The sequence below is a fragment of the Haliotis rufescens genome, unplaced genomic scaffold, assembly GCF_023055435.1.
Source record: "Haliotis rufescens isolate VD_foot unplaced genomic scaffold, xgHalRufe1.0.p SCAF_11, whole genome shotgun sequence".
Classification (NCBI taxonomy): Eukaryota; Metazoa; Mollusca; class Gastropoda; order Lepetellida; family Haliotidae; genus Haliotis; species Haliotis rufescens.
In genome coordinates this window covers 44,942,362-44,960,313 of record NW_025963791.1, presented here as the reverse complement: position 1 = coordinate 44,960,313, position 17,952 = coordinate 44,942,362, and the positions used below count along the sequence as shown (strand labels likewise).

Sequence of the window (17,952 nt, the reverse complement as noted above, 5' to 3'; positions counted from 1 at the left end):
GGCTCACCTGTGTACCCTAGTAATGTAATACAGTCTATACTTCTAGCCTATCCAGGCAGTAATGTAACACACTATAGACTTCTAAATCACTGTCTGTTCGTCTAAGCTAGATAACACTAGGGAGGTTCACCTGTGTACCCTAGTAATGTAATACAGTCTATACTTCTAGCCTATCCAGGCAGTAATGTAACACACTATAGACTTCTAAATCATTGTCTGTTCGTCTCAGCTATATAACACTGGGGAGGCTCACCTGTGTACCCTAGTAATGTTATACAGTCTATACTTCTAGCCTATCCAGGCAGTAATGTAACACACTATAGACTTCTAAATCACTGTCTGTTCGTCTAAGCTAGATAACACTAGGGAGGCTCACCTGTGTACCCTAGTAATGTAATACAGTCTATACTTCTAGCCTATCCAGGCAGTAATGTAACACACTATAGACTTCTAAATCACTGTCTGTTCGTCTCAGCTAGATAACACTAGGGAGGCTCACCTGTGTACCCTAGTAATGTAATACAGTCTATACTTCTAGCCTATCCAGGCAGTAATGTAACACACTATAGACTTCTTAATCACTGTCTGTTCGTCTCAGCTAGATAACACTGGGGAGGCTCACCTGTGTACCCTAGTAATGTAATACAGTCTATACTTCTAGCCTATCCAGGCAGTAATGTAACACACTAAAGACTTCTAAATCACTGTCTGTTCGTCTCAGCTAGATAACACTAGGGAGGCTCACCTGTGTACCCTAGTAATGTAATACAGTCTATACTTCTAGCCTATCCAGGCAGTAATGTAACACACTATAGACTTCTTAATGACTGTCTGTTCGTCTCAGCTAGATAACACTGGGGAGGCTCACCTGTGTACCCTAGTAATGTAATACAGTCTATACTTCTAGCCTATCCAGGCAGTAATGTAACACACTATAGACTTCTAAATCACTGTCTGTTCGTCTAAGCTAGATAACACTAGGGAGGTTCACCTGTGTACCCTAGTAATGTAATACAGTCTATACGTCTAGCCTATCCAGGCAGTAATGTAACACACTATAGACTTCTAAATCACTGTCTGTTCGTCTCAGCTATATAACACTGGGGAGGCTCACCTGTGTACCCTAGTAATGTTATACAGGCTATACTTCTAGCCTATCCAGGCAGTAATGTAACACACTATAGACTTCTAAATCACTGTCTGTTCGTCTAAGCTAGATAACACTAGGGAGGCTCACCTGTGTACCCTAGTAATGTAATACAGTCTATACTTCTAGCCTATCCAGGCAGTAATGTAACACACTATAGACTTCTAAATCACTGTCTGTTCGTCTAAGCTAGATAACACTAGGGAGGCTCACCTGTGTACCCTAGTAATGTAATACAGTCTATACTTCTAGCCTATCCAGGCAGTAATGTAACACACTATAGACTTCTAAATCACTGTCTGTTCGTCTCAGCTAGATAACACTGGGGAGGCTCACCTGTGTACCCTAGTAATGTAATACAGTCTATACTTCTAGCCTATCCAGGCAGTAATGTAACACACTATAGACTTCTAAATCACTGTCTGTTCGTCTCAGCTAGATAACACTAGGGAGGCTCACCTGTGTACCCTAGTAATGTAATACAGTCTATACTTCTAGCCTATCCAATCAGTAATGTAACACACTATAGACTTCTTAATCACTGTCTGTTCGTCTCAGCCAGATAACATGAGGGAGGCTCACCTGTGTACCCTAGTAATGTAATACAGTCTATACTTCTAGCCTATCCAGGCAGTAATGTAACACACTATAGACTTCTAAATCACTGTCTGTCCGTCTCAGCTAGATAACACTAGGGAGGCTCACCTGTGTACCCTAGTAATGTAATACAGTCTATACTTCTAGCCTATCCAGGCAGTAATGTAACACACTATAGACTTCTAAATCACTGTCTGTCCGTATCAGCTAGACAACACTAGGGAGGCTCACCTGTGTACCCTAGTAATGTAATACAGTCTATACTTCTAGCCTATCCAATCAGTAATGTAACACACTATAGACTTCTTAATCACTGTCTGTTCGTCTCAGCCAGATAACACGAGGGAGGCTCACCTGTGTACCCTAGTAATGTAATACAGTCTATACTTCTAGCCTATCCAGGCAGTAATGTAACACACTATAGACTTCTAAATCACTGTCTGTCCGTCTCAGCTAGATAACACTAGGGAGGCTCACCTGTGTACCCTAGTAATGTAATACAGTCTATACTTCTAGCCTATCCAGGCAGTAATGTAACACACTATAGACTTCTAAATCACTGTCTGTCCGTATCAGCTAGACAACACTAGGGAGGCTCACCTGTGTACCCTAGTAATGTAATACAGTCTATACTTCTAGCCTATCCAGGCAGTAATGTAACACACTATAGACTTCTAAATCACTGTCTGTCCGTATCAGCTAGACAACACTAGGGAGGCTCACCTGTGTACCCTAGTAATGTAATACAGTCTATACTTCTAGCCTATCCAGGCAGTAATGTAACACACTATAGACTTCTAAATCACTGTCTGTTCGTCTCAGCTAGATAACACTAGGGAGGCTCATCTGTGTACCCTAGTAATGTAATACAGTCTATACTTCTAGCCTATCCAGGCAGTAATGTAACACACTATAGACTTCTAAATCACTGTCTGTCCGTCTCAGCTAGATAACACTAGGGAGGCTCACCTGTGTACCCTAGTAATGTAATACAGTCTATACTTCTAGCCTATCCAGGCAGTAATGTAACACACTATAGACTTCTTAATCACTGTCTGTTCTTCTAAGCTAGATAACACTAGGGAGGCTCACCTGTGTACCCTAGTAATGCAATACAGTCTATACTTCTAGCCTATCCAGGCAGTAATGTAACACACTATAGACTTCTAAATCACTGTCTGTTCGTCTGAGCTAGATAACACTAGGGAGGCTCACCTGTGTACCCTAGTAATGCAATACAGTCTATACTTCTAGCCTATCCAGGCAGTAATGTAACACACTATAGACTTCTTAATGACTGTCTGTTCGTCTCAGCTAGATAACACTAGGGAGGCTCACCTGTGTACCCTAGTAATGTAATACAGTCTATACTTCTAGCCTATCCAGGAAGTAATGTAACACACTATAGACTTCTAAATCACTGTCTGTTCGTCTCAGCTAGATAACACTAGGGAGGCTCTTCTGTGTACCCTAGTAATGTAATACAGTCTATACTTCTAGCCTATCCAGGCAGTAATGTAACACACTATAGACTTCTAAATCACTGTCTGTTCGTCTAAGCTAGATAACACTAGGGAGGTTCACCTGTGTACCCTAGTAATGTAATACAGTCTATACTTCTAGCCTATCCAGGCAGTAATGTAACACACTATAGACTTCTAAATCACTGTCTGTTCGTCTCAGCTATATAACACTGGGGAGGTTCACCTGTGTACCCTAGTAATGTAATACAGGCTATACTTCTAGCCTATCCAGGCAGTAATGTAACACACTATAGACTTCTAAATCACTGTCTGTTCGTCTCAGCTAGATAACACTAGGGAGGTTCACCTGTGTACCCTAGTAATGTAATACAGTCTATACTTCTAGCCTATCCAGGCAGTAATGTAACACACTATAGACTTCTAAATCACTGTCTGTTCGTCTCAGCTAGATAACACTGGGGAGGCTCACCTGTGTACCCTAGTAATGTAATACAGTCTATACTTCTAGCCTATCCAGGCAGTAATGTAATACACTATAGACTTCTAAATCACTGTCTGTTCGTCTCAGCTAGATAACACTAGGGAGGCTCACCTGTGTACCCTAGTAATGTAATACAGTCTATACTTCTAGCCTATCCAATTAGTAATGTAACACACTATAGACTTTTTAATCACTGTCTGTTCGTCTAAGCTAGATAACACTAGGGAGGCTCACCTGTGTACCCTAGTAATGTAATACAGTCTATACTTCTAGCCTATCCAGGCAGTAATGTAACACACTATAGACTTCTAAATCACTGTCTGTTCGTCTCAGCTAGATAACACTAGGGAGGCTCACCTGTGTACCCTAGTAATGTAATACAGTCTATACTTCTAGCCTATCCAGGCAGTAATGTAACACACTATAGACTTCTAAATCACTGTCTGTCCGTCTCAGCTAGATAACACTAGGAAGGCTCACCTGTGCACCCTAGTAATGTAATACAGTCTATACTTCTAGCCTATCCAGGCAGTAATGTAACACAATATAGACTTCTTAATCACTGTCTGTTCGTCTAAGCTAGATAACACCAGGGAGGCTCACCTGTGTACCCTAGTAATGTAATACAGTCTATACTTCTAGCCTATCCAGGCAGTAATGTAACACACTATAGACTTCTAAATCACTGTCTGTTCGTCTCAGCTAGATAACACTAGGGAGGCTCACCTGTGTACCCTAGTAATGTAATACAGTCTATACTTCTAGCCTATCCAGGCAGTAATGTAACACACTATAGACTTCTTAATCACTGTCTGTTCGTCTAAGCTAGATAACACTAGGGAGGCTCACCTGTGTACCCTAGTAATGTAATACAGTCTATACTTCTAGCCTATCCAGGCAGTAATGTAACACACTATAGACTTCTCGATCACTGTCTGTTCGTCTCAGCCAGATAACACTAGGGAGGCTCACCTGTGTACCCTAGTAATGTAATACAGTCTATACTTCTAGCCTATCCAGGCAGTAATGTAACACACTATAGACTTCTTAATCACTGTCTGTTCGTCTAAGCTAGATAACACTAGGGAGGCTCACCTGTGTACCCTAGTAATGTAATACAGTCTATACTTCTAGCCTATCCAGGCAGTAATGTAACACACTAAAGACTTCTTAATCACTGTCTGTTCGTCTCAGCTAGATAACACTAGGGAGGCTCACCTGTGTACCCTAGTAATGTAATACAGTCTATACTTCTAGCCTATCCAGGCAGTAATGTAACACACTATAGACTTCTAAATCACTGTCTGTTCGTCTAAGCTAGATAACACTAGGGAGGCTCACCTGTGTACCCTAGTAATGTAATACAGTCTATACTTTTAGCCTATCCAGGCAGTAATGTAACACACTATAGACTTCTAAATCACTGTCTGTCCGTCTCAGCTAGATAACACTAGGGAGGCTCACCTGTGTACCCTAGTATTGTAATACAGTCTATACTTCTAGCCTATCCAGGCAGTTATGTAACACACTATAGACTTCTTAATCACTGTCTGTTCGTCTAAGCTAGATAACACTAGGGAGGCTCACCTGTGTACCCTAGTAATGTAATACAGTCTATACTTCTAGCCTATCCAGGCAGTAATGTAACACACTATAGACTTCTAAATCACTGTCTGTCCGTCTCAGCTAGATAACACTAGGGAGGCTCACCTGTGTACCCTAGTAATGTAATACAGTCTATACTTCTAGCCTATCCAGGCAGTAATGTAACACACTATAGACTTCTTAATCACTGTCTGTTCGTCTCAGCTAGATAACACTAGGGAGGCTCACCTGTGTACCCTAGTAATGTAATACAGTCTATACTTCTAGCCTATCCAGGCAGTAATGTAACACACTATAGACTTCTAAATCACTGTCTGTTCGTCTCAGCTAGATAACACTAGGGAGGCTCACCTGTGTACCCTAGTAATGTAATACAGTCTATACTTCTAGCCTATCCAGGCAGTAATGTAACATACTATAGACTTCTAAATCACTGTCTGTTCGTCTCAGCTAGATAACACTAGGGAGGCTCACCTGTGTACCCTAGTAATGTAATACAGTCTATACTTCTAGCCTATCCAGGCAGTAATGTAACACACTATAGACTTCTTAATCACTGTCTGTTCGTCTAAGCTAGATAACACTAGGGAGGCTCACCTGTGTACCCTAGTAATGTAATACAGTCTATACTTCTAGCCTATCCAGGCAGTAATGTAACACACTATAGACTTCTAAATCACTGTCTGTCCGTCTCAGCTAGATAACACTAGGGAGGCTCACCTGTGTACCCTAGTAATGTAATACAGTCTATACTTCTAGCCGATCCAGGTAGTAGTGTAATATACTGTCAAATGCTAGCCTATCCAGGCAGTAATGTAATACACTGCAGAGTTCTACCCTATCCATGTAGTAATGTAGTATACCGTAGACTTCAAGGCTATCCGGGTAGTATTGTAATATACTGTAGACTTTTAGCCTATCCAGGTAGTAATGCAATATACTGTAGACTTTCAGCCTATCCAGGTAGTAATGTAATATACTGTAGACTTCTAGCCTGTGCAGGTAGTAATGTAATATACTGTAGACCTTTAGCCTATCCAGGTAGTAATGTAATATACTGTAGACTTTAAGCCTATGCGGGTAGTATTGTAATACACTGTAGACATCTAGCTTATCCGTGTAGTAATGTAATATACTGTAGACTTTAAGCCTGTCCAGGTAGTATTGTAATACACTGTAGACATCTAGCTTATCCGTGTAGTAATGTAATACACTGTAGACATCTAGCTTATCCGTGTAGTAATGTAATATACTGTAGAATTTAAGCCTATCCAGGTAGTATTGTAATACACTGTAGACATCTAGATTACCCGTGTAGTAATGTAATATTCTATAGACTTCTATCCTATCAGGGTAGTATTGTAATGCGATGTGGACTTCTGGCTTATTAGGGCAGCAATGTAATGCACTGTAAACCTCTAACCGATCTGGATATTAATGTAAATACTCTGCACAGTTCTAGCCTATCCAGGTAGTTATGTAATACACTGTAGAATTCAATATCACTGTCTGTCCGTCTCTGCTAGATTACACTAGGGAGGCTCACCTGTGTACCCTGGTAATGTAATACAGTCTATACTTCTAGCCTATCCAGGTAGTAGTGTAATATACTGTAAAATTCTAGCCTTTCCAGGTAGAAATGCCATACACTGTAGACTTCTAGCCTATATAAGTAGTAATGTAATACACTTTAGGCTTCTAGCCTATCTGGGTAGTAAGGTAATACAGTGCAGACTCCAACCTATCCAGGTAGTAATGTAATACACTGTAGACTTCTAAATCACTGTCTCTCCGTCTCAGCTGCATAACACCAGCGAATCTCACCTGTGTACCCTCCAGGGGGGTTTAGAATAGCGCTGTGATGTAGCGTTGCCCAGTAGTATTCGTCTGGACTTAAAACACCCTTGCTCCACTGTAGCAGGTCCCTGGCCCGAGTGTCATTCAAAATAAAATCTACAAAAGCTCTTGAAAACACTCCGTATGCGCTCCCCTTCACTATTGTAATGTTGTGAGGCGCAGGGGGGTTCTTCTCTTCCGTTCTCTTTATCAATATTTTTGAATTGGTCTTTTTGATATACACATGTTTGTGGATAAATCGGTCGCTGATCATTCTAGCACCGGTAATGCCTTCAATATCATTAGAGCCATTGTAAATCTTTAATATTTTCACGATCTCCGCATTCGTTTTCAATGGATATTGCTGACTCGGAAGGTTTAAGAAATACTTCCAATCAACAGGCGAGGCTGTGAGATCTGCCATACAGTTTATATCAGCCTGGAGACGAGTAAAACCGGCATACACCACCGACTCTGTCTTGGAAACAATAAACACATTCTTCAAACAATCTGACACTGCTTTGGCAGCAAGATGAACGCTTTGGTCACTTTTACCATCAACATGTAGGCAGTACACGTTGTGAGATCTATAGATTGCTTTCAGGAGGAGGTTCACCTGGGCCACGTCTTTGTACAACAATATGCTGTAGGCAATAGGAAACGCCTTCTCCTCCTCGGACACTGGGGAACTCCCATAGCCATGTCTAGCAATAAAGCTTTCACAGAAGATGGCTTCCTTGTAGACATCATGGTCAGAGGGTAGTTTGTATGCCACGCTCTTCCTGATCTCGCCAGCCTTTTCACAGGCCACCATGTCTCCCTCGAACATACGTCGGCAGTCTATAGGAAAGTCTTTATATTGGGGAAAACTGGAGTATTTGAAAGTGTATTTATAGCCGGTACTGTTGGTGGAATTGTGTGGCACAGGGACGAGGCCGACAGGGCGACTGTTGTCGACCAAGGTGACCTTGTGACCTCGCCGGACATTCTCTAGCTCCATCGTGACGCTGACTAGTCGTATGGACGTGTAACACACCACCGCTAGCAGCAACACCATCATTAACGTCCTGGACCCGCGCCACCACATCACTGTCACCCGACCTGGGAACACAATACAAGATATCAATTAATCTTTATTTCACAAATACTGAAAGGCCATACGCCTATAGTACATATCTTTGTGGATAGTGGGTGGACATATTGATTTCTACTTATTTAAGTCATTATCATTTCTAAAATTCATTGCATAGAATATATACGCAGTCAAATACTTCAGTACATTGATATTTGTAGAAGACATCAATTCATTAAACTTATATATATTTGAAAATGTGTACATTGATGGGTGTAGGTATATAATTCGTAAATTCGGATAAAAAGACAAATGAGAACAAAATGGGACTCATCCTCTATTAGCTGTAGATTACACATTTTACATAATTTAATTTCCTTTGGGATTTTGAAATATCTTCCCGTTTCAATAGTTAATTCATGTGATGAATCTGAATCTAGAAAATGCAATTCCATATTTGTACAAGAGTGGTTTCAAAAGATATTCTGCGGTTATAAAATGTGTTTTAAACAAACTAAAGTACTGACATTTTGACGATTAAGCTAACAAATAATACCACTGTTATATGTACGTATCTATGAGCCTTTGTGTACATAATTTCACAAAATGTTCAGTACAATCTCCATTTTGACTTTGCCAAGCATAACCAAAGCCTAAATCATTTATGAGCTTTTTAACTGAAGAAACCCAGTTTTGCTTTCCATTTTTGTCATACAATACCATCATTTCATACCACTTTCTTGGGTACCTGTGATTTGGCATCCGTAATAGCCTTAACCAGTACTTTATGACTTTAATTTGTGCATTTATATATAATGGAGACCTACCACATTCACCATACACAACTACATTGGGGGTATTTATCTTTACTCCTAAACATCTTTTGCATGCATATACATGACCCTTTCAATCAATTCAGCCCCATATAGTAGAGTTGGCTTTATTTTTGTGTCAAAAATTTAAAAAAATAGATTACAATTTACACTCTCAGTAGATCTGAGACGTTTAAGTATCCCATAGAGGATTTTCTTTGATTGTGTTGCATCCTGTATTGAATTAAAATTCCAAGATAATTTAATAGAAATACAATTATTTCTCCATTTTTGATAACATACCGCCGTTTTTAAATACAATAATTTTGGTCTTTTTTGTGTTAACACTTAAACCAAATTGTTCACAAAATAGCTCCAGCAAATCTATCTGACTTTGAAGTCCGGTACAGTACTCGAAATCATTACGACATCATCGGCAAACAGAAGCAAAAATATTTTAACAATATCTGGGTGTAGCTGTATACCACCTTTACAATTGTTTTGTATTTCTTCTGGCCGCTCATTAATAAAGAAAGTAAAGAGAAAAGGACTTAATACACATCCTTGTCGAACGCCTACATTGCATTCCAAATCTTCTGAATACTTACCATTACTTCTTACACAAGCCTTTACTTGTTTACAGATACTTGATACTAGTTTCAACATCTTGCTCCTTACTCTTCGTAATTTAAGCAAGGCACAAAGTTTATCACAATTAACTGAGTCAAATGCTTCAGAAAAATCTACAAACAGCGCATAAAGTTTCCCTCCTTTACTTGATAAATAACGTTGAATTAAGGAATGTAACACAAAAATGTTGTCTATAGTTCAGGACCCCTCTCTAAAACCAGCTTTTGCCTCATCTATTTTCTTAAATGATTCAGCCCCAAATACTAATCTTCTATTAATGATATCTAAGAATATTTTACTCAGTATACTTAATAATGTGATGCCTCTGTAGTTATTGGTATCATTTTTATTACCTTGTTTGTGAAGAGGAATGATAATGCCCACTTTTTGGGAAAATTGGATTTTTCAAAAATAGCATTAAACAAGACTCCTAAATATGGGACAATTATACCTGATGAATTCTTTAAAAAAGGAGACTTTTCTTTTTTCAATCTTTGTATACTTGAAGTGATTTCTTCTCTTGAAATAGGAAAATCTAACATATCAGCTACTAAACTAGCCTCCTCATAGTCTATTTCGATGTCTTCCTGCAAAATCTTCACTGTTATTGTCAAAAGAAAATAAATCTCTGAAATGTTAATACCAGGTATCTATGTTTATGTCATTTTTATAAACCTGTCTTTTACCATTCAAGTGTTTGAGAGTAGACCAGAACATTTTTGGATCATTAATGCTACTTTCTAGTTTTTCTCGCTGTCTCGCCTTGTATTCCCTTGTTTTTACTTCTGCATGTACTGTTATACTTATTTCTAGCCTGGTTGTAAATTGATATGGATACTGCATCTATGAGTTTCCTAATTATATTTAAGCACCTACATCTTTCCTTTTTGAGGAATATCCAACCATTTCTTATCTGTAATACTTCGACCAACTTTCCATCTCATACACATACCAGACTTACACAATGCTTCAACCAAACATTGCACACTTTCATTAATATCAGTTAATGTCACTTCCATTGATCTGTGAAGGAATTCGTGTACAGTATCAGAGTAAAAAGCATCATGAAATTGCGCGTTCTTATCATTGTCCCACACAAACTTGAAGCAATCACCTGTATTACTAGGTGTGTTACCTAAATGTCCAGGAAATGTGACATCTGCTGATTGTAGACTGACGGTGACAGGTAGATGTGATGATTCAGCTATTGATGGAATAATTAAGTCAGTACAGCAATGAAAAAGGTGTGGTGAACATATAACATAATCAATGACACTAGTCCCATTATGACCAACGTCCCAGTCAGAGCCACATCTCGCATATATTATGGGAATGCTGAGTACGGAGTACTCAATACAAGATATACAACAACATTGACAGTGTCCTCTACCGCTCTCACTGACAGAATACAAGATATACAGCAACATTGTCAGTGTCCTCTACCGCTCTCACTGACAAGATACAAGATATACAGCAACATTGTCAGTGTCCTCTACCGCTCTCACTGACAGAATACAAGATATACAACAACATTGACAGTGTCCTCTACCACTCTCACTGACAAAATACAAGATATACAGCAACATTGTCAGTGTCCTCTACCACTCTCACTGACATAATAGAAGATATACAACAACATCATCAGTGTCCTCTACCAGTCTAACTGACAGAGTACAAGATATACAACAACATTGTCAGTGTCCTCTACCAGTCACACTGATACAATACAAGATATACAGCAACATTGTCAGTGTCCTCTACCGCTCTCACTGACAGAATACAAGATATACAACAACATTGACAGTGTCCTCTACCAGTCTCACTGACAGAATACAAGATGTACAGCAACATCGTCAGTGTCCTCTACCACTCTCACTGACAGAATACAAGATATACAACAACATTATCAGTGTCCTTTACCGCCCTCACTGACAGAACACAAGATATACAACAACATCTTCATTGTCCTCTACCACTCTCACTGACATAATAGAAGATATACAGTAACATTGACAGTGTCCTCTACCACTCTCATTGACATAATTGAAGATATACAGCAACATCGTCAGTGTCCTCTACCGCTCTCATTGACATAATAGAAGATATACAGCAACATCATCAGTGTCCTCTACCGCTCTCATTGACATAATAGAAGATATACAACAACATCATCAGTGTCCTCTACCGCTCTCACTGACAGAAGGGGCGGTCGGGTAGCCTGGTGGTTAAAGCGTTCGCTCGTCACGCCGAAGACCCGGGTTCGATTCCCGACATGGGTACAATGTGTGAAGACAATTTTTGGTGTCCCCCGCCGTGATGTTGCTGGAATATTGCTAAAAGCGGCGTAAAACCATACTCACTCACTCAGTCACTGACAGAATACAAGATGTACAGCAACATTGTCAGTGTCCTCTACCGCTCTCACTGACAGAGTACAATATATACAACAACATTGTCAGTGTCCTCTACCACTCTCACTGACAGAGTACAATATATACAACAACATCGTCAGTGTCCTCTACCACTCTCACTGACAGAATAGAAGATATACAACAACATCGTCAGTGTCCTCTACCGCTCTCATTGACATAATAGAAGATATACAGCAACATCGTCAGTGTCCTCTACCAGTCTCCCTGACACCATACAAGATATACAACAACATTGTCAGTGTCCTCTACCAGTCTCACTGATACAATACAAGATATACAACAAACAACATCGTCAGTGTCCTCTACCACTCTCAATGACAGAATACAAAATACGCACAACATTGTCTGTGTCCTCTACCACTCTCACTAACATAATAGAAGATATACAGCAACATCATCAGTGTCCTCTACCAGTCTCACTGATACAATACACGATATACAGTAACATCGTCAGTGTCCTCTACCGCTCTCATTGACATAATAGAAGATATACAGCAACATCGTCAGTGTCCTCTACCACTCTCACTGACATAATAGAAGATATACAGTAACATCGTCAGTGTCCTCTACCGCTCTCAATGACATAATAGAAGATATACAACAACATTGTCAGTGTCCTCTACCGCTCTCATTGACATAATAGAAGATATACAGCAACATCGTCAGTGTCCTCTACCGCTCTCAATGACATAATAGAAGATATACAACAACATTGTCAGTGTCCTCTACCGCTCTCATTGACATAATAGAAGATATACAGCAACATCATCAGTGTCCTCTACCAGTCTCACAGATACAATACAAGATATACAGCAACATTGTCAGTGTCCTCTACCACTCTCACTGACAGAATACAAGATATACAACAACATTGTCAGTGTCCTCTACCAGTCTCACAGATACAATACAAGATATACAGCAACATTGTCAGTGTCCTCTACCACTCTCACTGACAGAATACAAGATATACAACAACATTGTCAGTGTCCTCTACCAGTCTCACAGATACAATACAAGATATACAGCAACATTGTCAGTGTCCTCTACCAGTCTCCCTGACACAATACAAGATATACAACAACATTGTCAGTGTCCTCTACCAGTCTCACTGATACAATACAAGATATACAACAAACAACATCGTCAGTGTCCTCTACCACTCTCACTGACAGAATACAAAATACGCATAACATTGTCTGTGTCCTCTACCACTCTCACTGACATAATACAAGATATACAACAAACAACATCGTCAGTGTCCTCTACCACTCTCACTGACAGAATACAAAATACGCATAACATTGTCTGTGTCCTCTACCACTCTCACTGACATAATACAAAATACGCATAACATTGTCTGTGTCCTCTACCACTCTCACTGACAGAACACAAGATGTACAACAACATTGTCTGTGTCCTCTACCACTCTCACTGACATATTAGAAGATATACAGCAACATCGTCAGTGTCCTCTACCGCTCTCATTGACAGAAGGGGCGGTCGGGTAGCCTGGTGGTTAAAGCGTTCGCTCGTCACGCCGAAGACCCGGGTTCGATTCCCGACCGCTCTCACTGACAGAATACAAGATATACAACAACATCGTCAGTGTCCTCTACCAGTCTCACTGACAGAGTACAAGATATACAACAACATTGTCAGTGTCCTCTACCAGTCTCACTGATACAATACAAGATATACAACAACATCGTCAGTGTCCTCTACCACTCTCATTGACATAATAGAAGATATACAGCAACATTGTCAGTGTCCTCTACCACTCTCACTGACAGAATACAAAATACGCATAACATTGTCTGTGTCCTCTACCACTCTCAATGACATAATACAAGATATACAACAACATCGTCAGTGTCCTCTACCACTCTCATTGACATAATAGAAGATATACAGCAACATTGTCAGTGTCCTCTACCACTCTCATTGACATAATAGAAGATATACAACAACATCGTCAGTGTCCTCTACCACTCTCATTGACATAATAGAAGATATACAACAACATCGTCAGTGTCCTCTACCACTCTCATTGACATAATAGAAGATATACAACAACATCGTCAGTGTCCTCTACCACTCTCATTGACATAATAGAAGATATACAACAACATCGTCAGTGTCCTCTACCACTCTCATTGACATAATAGAAGATATACAACAACATTGTCAGTGTCCTCTACCACTCTCACTGACAGAACACAAGATGTACAACAACATTGTCAGTGTCCTCTACCACTCTCACTGACAGAACACAAGATGTACAACAACATTGTCAGTGTCCTCTACCACTCTCAATGACATAATACAAGATATACAACAACATTGTCAGTGTCCTCTACCACTCTCATTGACATAATAGAAGATATACAGCAACATTGTCAGTGTCCTCTACCACTCTCACTGACAGAACACAAGATGTACAACAACATTGTCAGTGTCCTCTACCACTCTCACTGACAGAACACAAGATGTACAACAACATTGTCAGTGTCCTCTACCACTCTCACTGACAGAACACAAGATGTACAACAACATTGTCAGTGTCCTCTACCACTCTCACTGACAGAACACAAGATGTACAACAACATTGTCAGTGTCCTCTACCACTCTCAATGACATAATACAAGATATACAACAACATTGTCGCTGTCCTCTACCACTCTCACTGACAGAATACAAGATATACAGCAACATCATCAATACCTACTACCCCATGATGAAATCTGGCCAATACGCCCAACAGCCTGATGAAGCGGCCACGTGTAAGTCTATCACACGCCCTGATCACTCTCCTGGCCTTAGACAGAAATTTAAGACCGGATTTTCCCCGAGGTTTAAGTGTACACCTCGACACCTGATTCCGCCTCACAATTACCTTACAACTACGCATTGTTTGTACCTGGGTGTCGCGTAGCGTGTCTCCAGCGCATGTTAAGCGTCCGACAGCCTTGTGATGTGAGCGTCATCTACAACGTGTACGGTCACACAACATCACCATAATACCAGTCAATACTTGAAGGTCTATAAGGCTGCACGCAGGCATGTATGGATTCAGTATCCAGGGGGTGGTAGTTGTTGGTGGGGGGATGGAGGTCACAGTAAAAGTTTAAGTAATGTGTTTGTGAATGATGACTGATAATGTATACTTTATACTTCTATTCATATGTGATTTTCAAAAGGGGTGGGGAATGTGCATGCGGTGAGGAGCCTGCTTTGTGTGGACATATTGACTTCAGGGTAAAAACTTATATATCTTTTACATCTGAATAATAGAACATGTAGCGCTCCAGTAATCACACCGTGGCTATTGTTGAACAGGTCACAGAAACCTAGCCGTTACAGTTTGTTTACGTGATAGTTGTCGCATGGTAAAACAGGCAGACATCAGACGTCGCCCTTAAATTCGTATGTATGTAGATCATAATACACCCGGTTAAGACTGTGACAGGGGACTAACTGAAACATGTAAATGGTCAATACTATGAATACTATTCCTGTTTGCATTATCATCTGTTATCATCTGAGCTAATGGAAATGATAATTCTCACGGCCTTCAATTATCGACTTGTGACTTGAATGCGGTATTCTACAGCTATATTGTCGTTCCTGATGGTCACAGCTGTAAGATGTTCACCGCTTCATTGCCAGAAGCGCTTCGCTCCATTCATAACGATTCTCCATCAGAAAATAGGTGATTTAAAGGTAGAAGACATGTTGGAAGTTTTAGTTGTGACAGAATTATGGTATGTTGGATAGGCTCGAGATTTAATAGAAACTAGACAATAAAGGCGACAAGTATTACTGTATATCACGTGTCGCTGGAAAGAAAGTAAATACGCCTACTGTACAATGCTACATGTCTACTGTACAATGCTCCATGCCTACTGTACAATGAAAATGTCTACTGTACAATGCCACATGTCTACTGTACAATGCTAATGTCTACAGTACAATGCTCCATGTCTACTGTACAATGAAAATGTCTACTGTACAATACTCCATGTCTACTGTACAATGATCCATGTCTACTGTACAATGCTAATGTCTACTGTACAATGCTAATGTCTACTGTACAATGCTATATGTCTACTGCACAATGCTCCATGTCTACTGTACAATGCTATATGTCTACTGCACAATGCTCCATGTCTACTGTACAATGCTCCATGTCTACTGTACAATGAAAATGTCTACTGTTCAATGCTCCATGTCTACTGTACAATGCTCCATGTCTACTGTACAATGATCCATGTCTACTGTACAATGCTAATGTCTACTGTACAATGCTAATGTCTACTGTACAATGCTAATGTCTACTGTACAATGCTATATGTCTACTGTACAATGCTCCATGTCTACTGTACAATGATCCATGTCTACTGTACAATGATCCATGTCTACTGTACAATGCTCCATGTCTACTGTACAGTGCTCCATGTCTACTGTACAATGCTCCATGTCTACTGTACAATGCTATATGTCTACTGCACAATGCTCCATGTCTACTGTACAATGCTACATGTCTACTGTACAGAGATGCAGACGTGTCTACCGCACAACACACACACACACACACACACACACACACACACACACACACACACACACACACACACACACACACACACACACACACACTAACCGCCTCAACGCCTCAAGTTCTTCAGAATTAGGAAACTGACCGGCAAGGACGGAAGACATGTAATCTCTGCACAACACGGAAGTCGTGATAGCCTGCGTAGACGATATTCAACTGAATACTATTCTCTGACTGTGCGTTCTGGTGACGATCTGACGCGCGGGGTCAAATGACAACATTGTGCTTCCGTTCCTATGTTAATGTTATTGTGTGTGATACTGTAGGCGAGCTGTATCGCCGGCACAAACTGACACCTGCTACGCCATAGGAGTGCTAATTACTTTTAGGCTCCATGTTAACCTGTACATAGACAAAAGGTTGGAGGCTAATGGGGAATAACTTGACTATTTACTTACGTGGGAGTTAGGTCTTGCGTCTACACCATGTTGCCACTGGGGGCGTGAGACGAGATCAGCCAAATCGATAACACACGCCCCTCACCCAAAATTGAAACAATCCCATCTGTCACATCTGGAAACGACGCAGTCGTACAACCAGAACACGGAACTTATGTCATAAACAATGCGGACATTGCAGGGGGTGTTATAATACACTGGTCGAATGGAACAGCTCGGCGAGGTCGTTGTCATGGTAACTGACCGTTCCCCGAAGAAAATCGATGCTAAGAAGCTGACAAATGGAGCAACATCGACAGGCAGAGCGCAGTGTCCGGGAACACGCGGAGACCATGATAGCGCACGTACTAACCCCAGGCTCCATGCTAGACAAACACAGATTAATAACATAATTGTTGCTCATTCTCGCCATAGCTGTAGATACTGGTCGCATTGCTGCATGTCATGATAACAACTACTTTGTACACTCACACTCACGTTGTTTCTGGTGCATGTTATAACACAATGGTATTTGTACACTAACACTCACATTGTTTCTGGTGCATGTTATAACACAGTGGTATTTGTACACTCACACTCACGTTGTTTCTGGTACATGTTATAACACAGTGGTATTTGTACATTCACACTCACGTTGTTTCTGGTGCATGTTATAACACAGTGGTATTTGTACACTCACACTCACGTTGTTTCTGGTGCATGTTATAACACAGTGGTATTTGTACACTCACACTCACGTTGTTCCTGGTGCATGTTATAACACAGTGGTATCTGTACACTCACACTCACGTTGTTTCTGGTGCATGTTATAACACAGTGGTATCTGTACACTCACACTCACGT

The 17,952-nt window shown here is 40.4% G+C and overlaps 1 protein-coding gene across 5 annotated transcripts in view; it reads right to left on the bottom strand.

The window, feature by feature from the left end:
- The window catches only part of LOC124132233 (N-acetyllactosaminide beta-1,6-N-acetylglucosaminyl-transferase-like), a 36,888-nt gene extending 19,389 nt beyond the window's left edge, over window positions 1-17,499 (bottom strand). Inside the window, exons 1-2 of one of the 5 annotated variants that reach the window (XM_048392835.1) lie at window positions 17,110-17,499; window positions 7,139-8,251 (exon numbers count right to left, since the gene is read on the bottom strand). In XM_048392835.1, coding sequence (XP_048248792.1) covers window positions 7,139-8,237 — 1,099 coding nt within the window. In that variant the 5' untranslated portion in view covers window positions 8,238-8,251; window positions 17,110-17,499. Of the gene's footprint in view, window positions 1-7,138; window positions 8,252-10,799; window positions 10,860-14,821; window positions 14,983-15,013; window positions 15,183-16,796; window positions 17,013-17,109 lie in introns of those variants that run through there. The other 4 variants (XM_048392834.1, XM_048392833.1, XM_048392836.1 and 1 more) reach the window with 4 other exon arrangements.
- Between the last annotated feature and the right edge of the window lie 453 nt (window positions 17,500-17,952).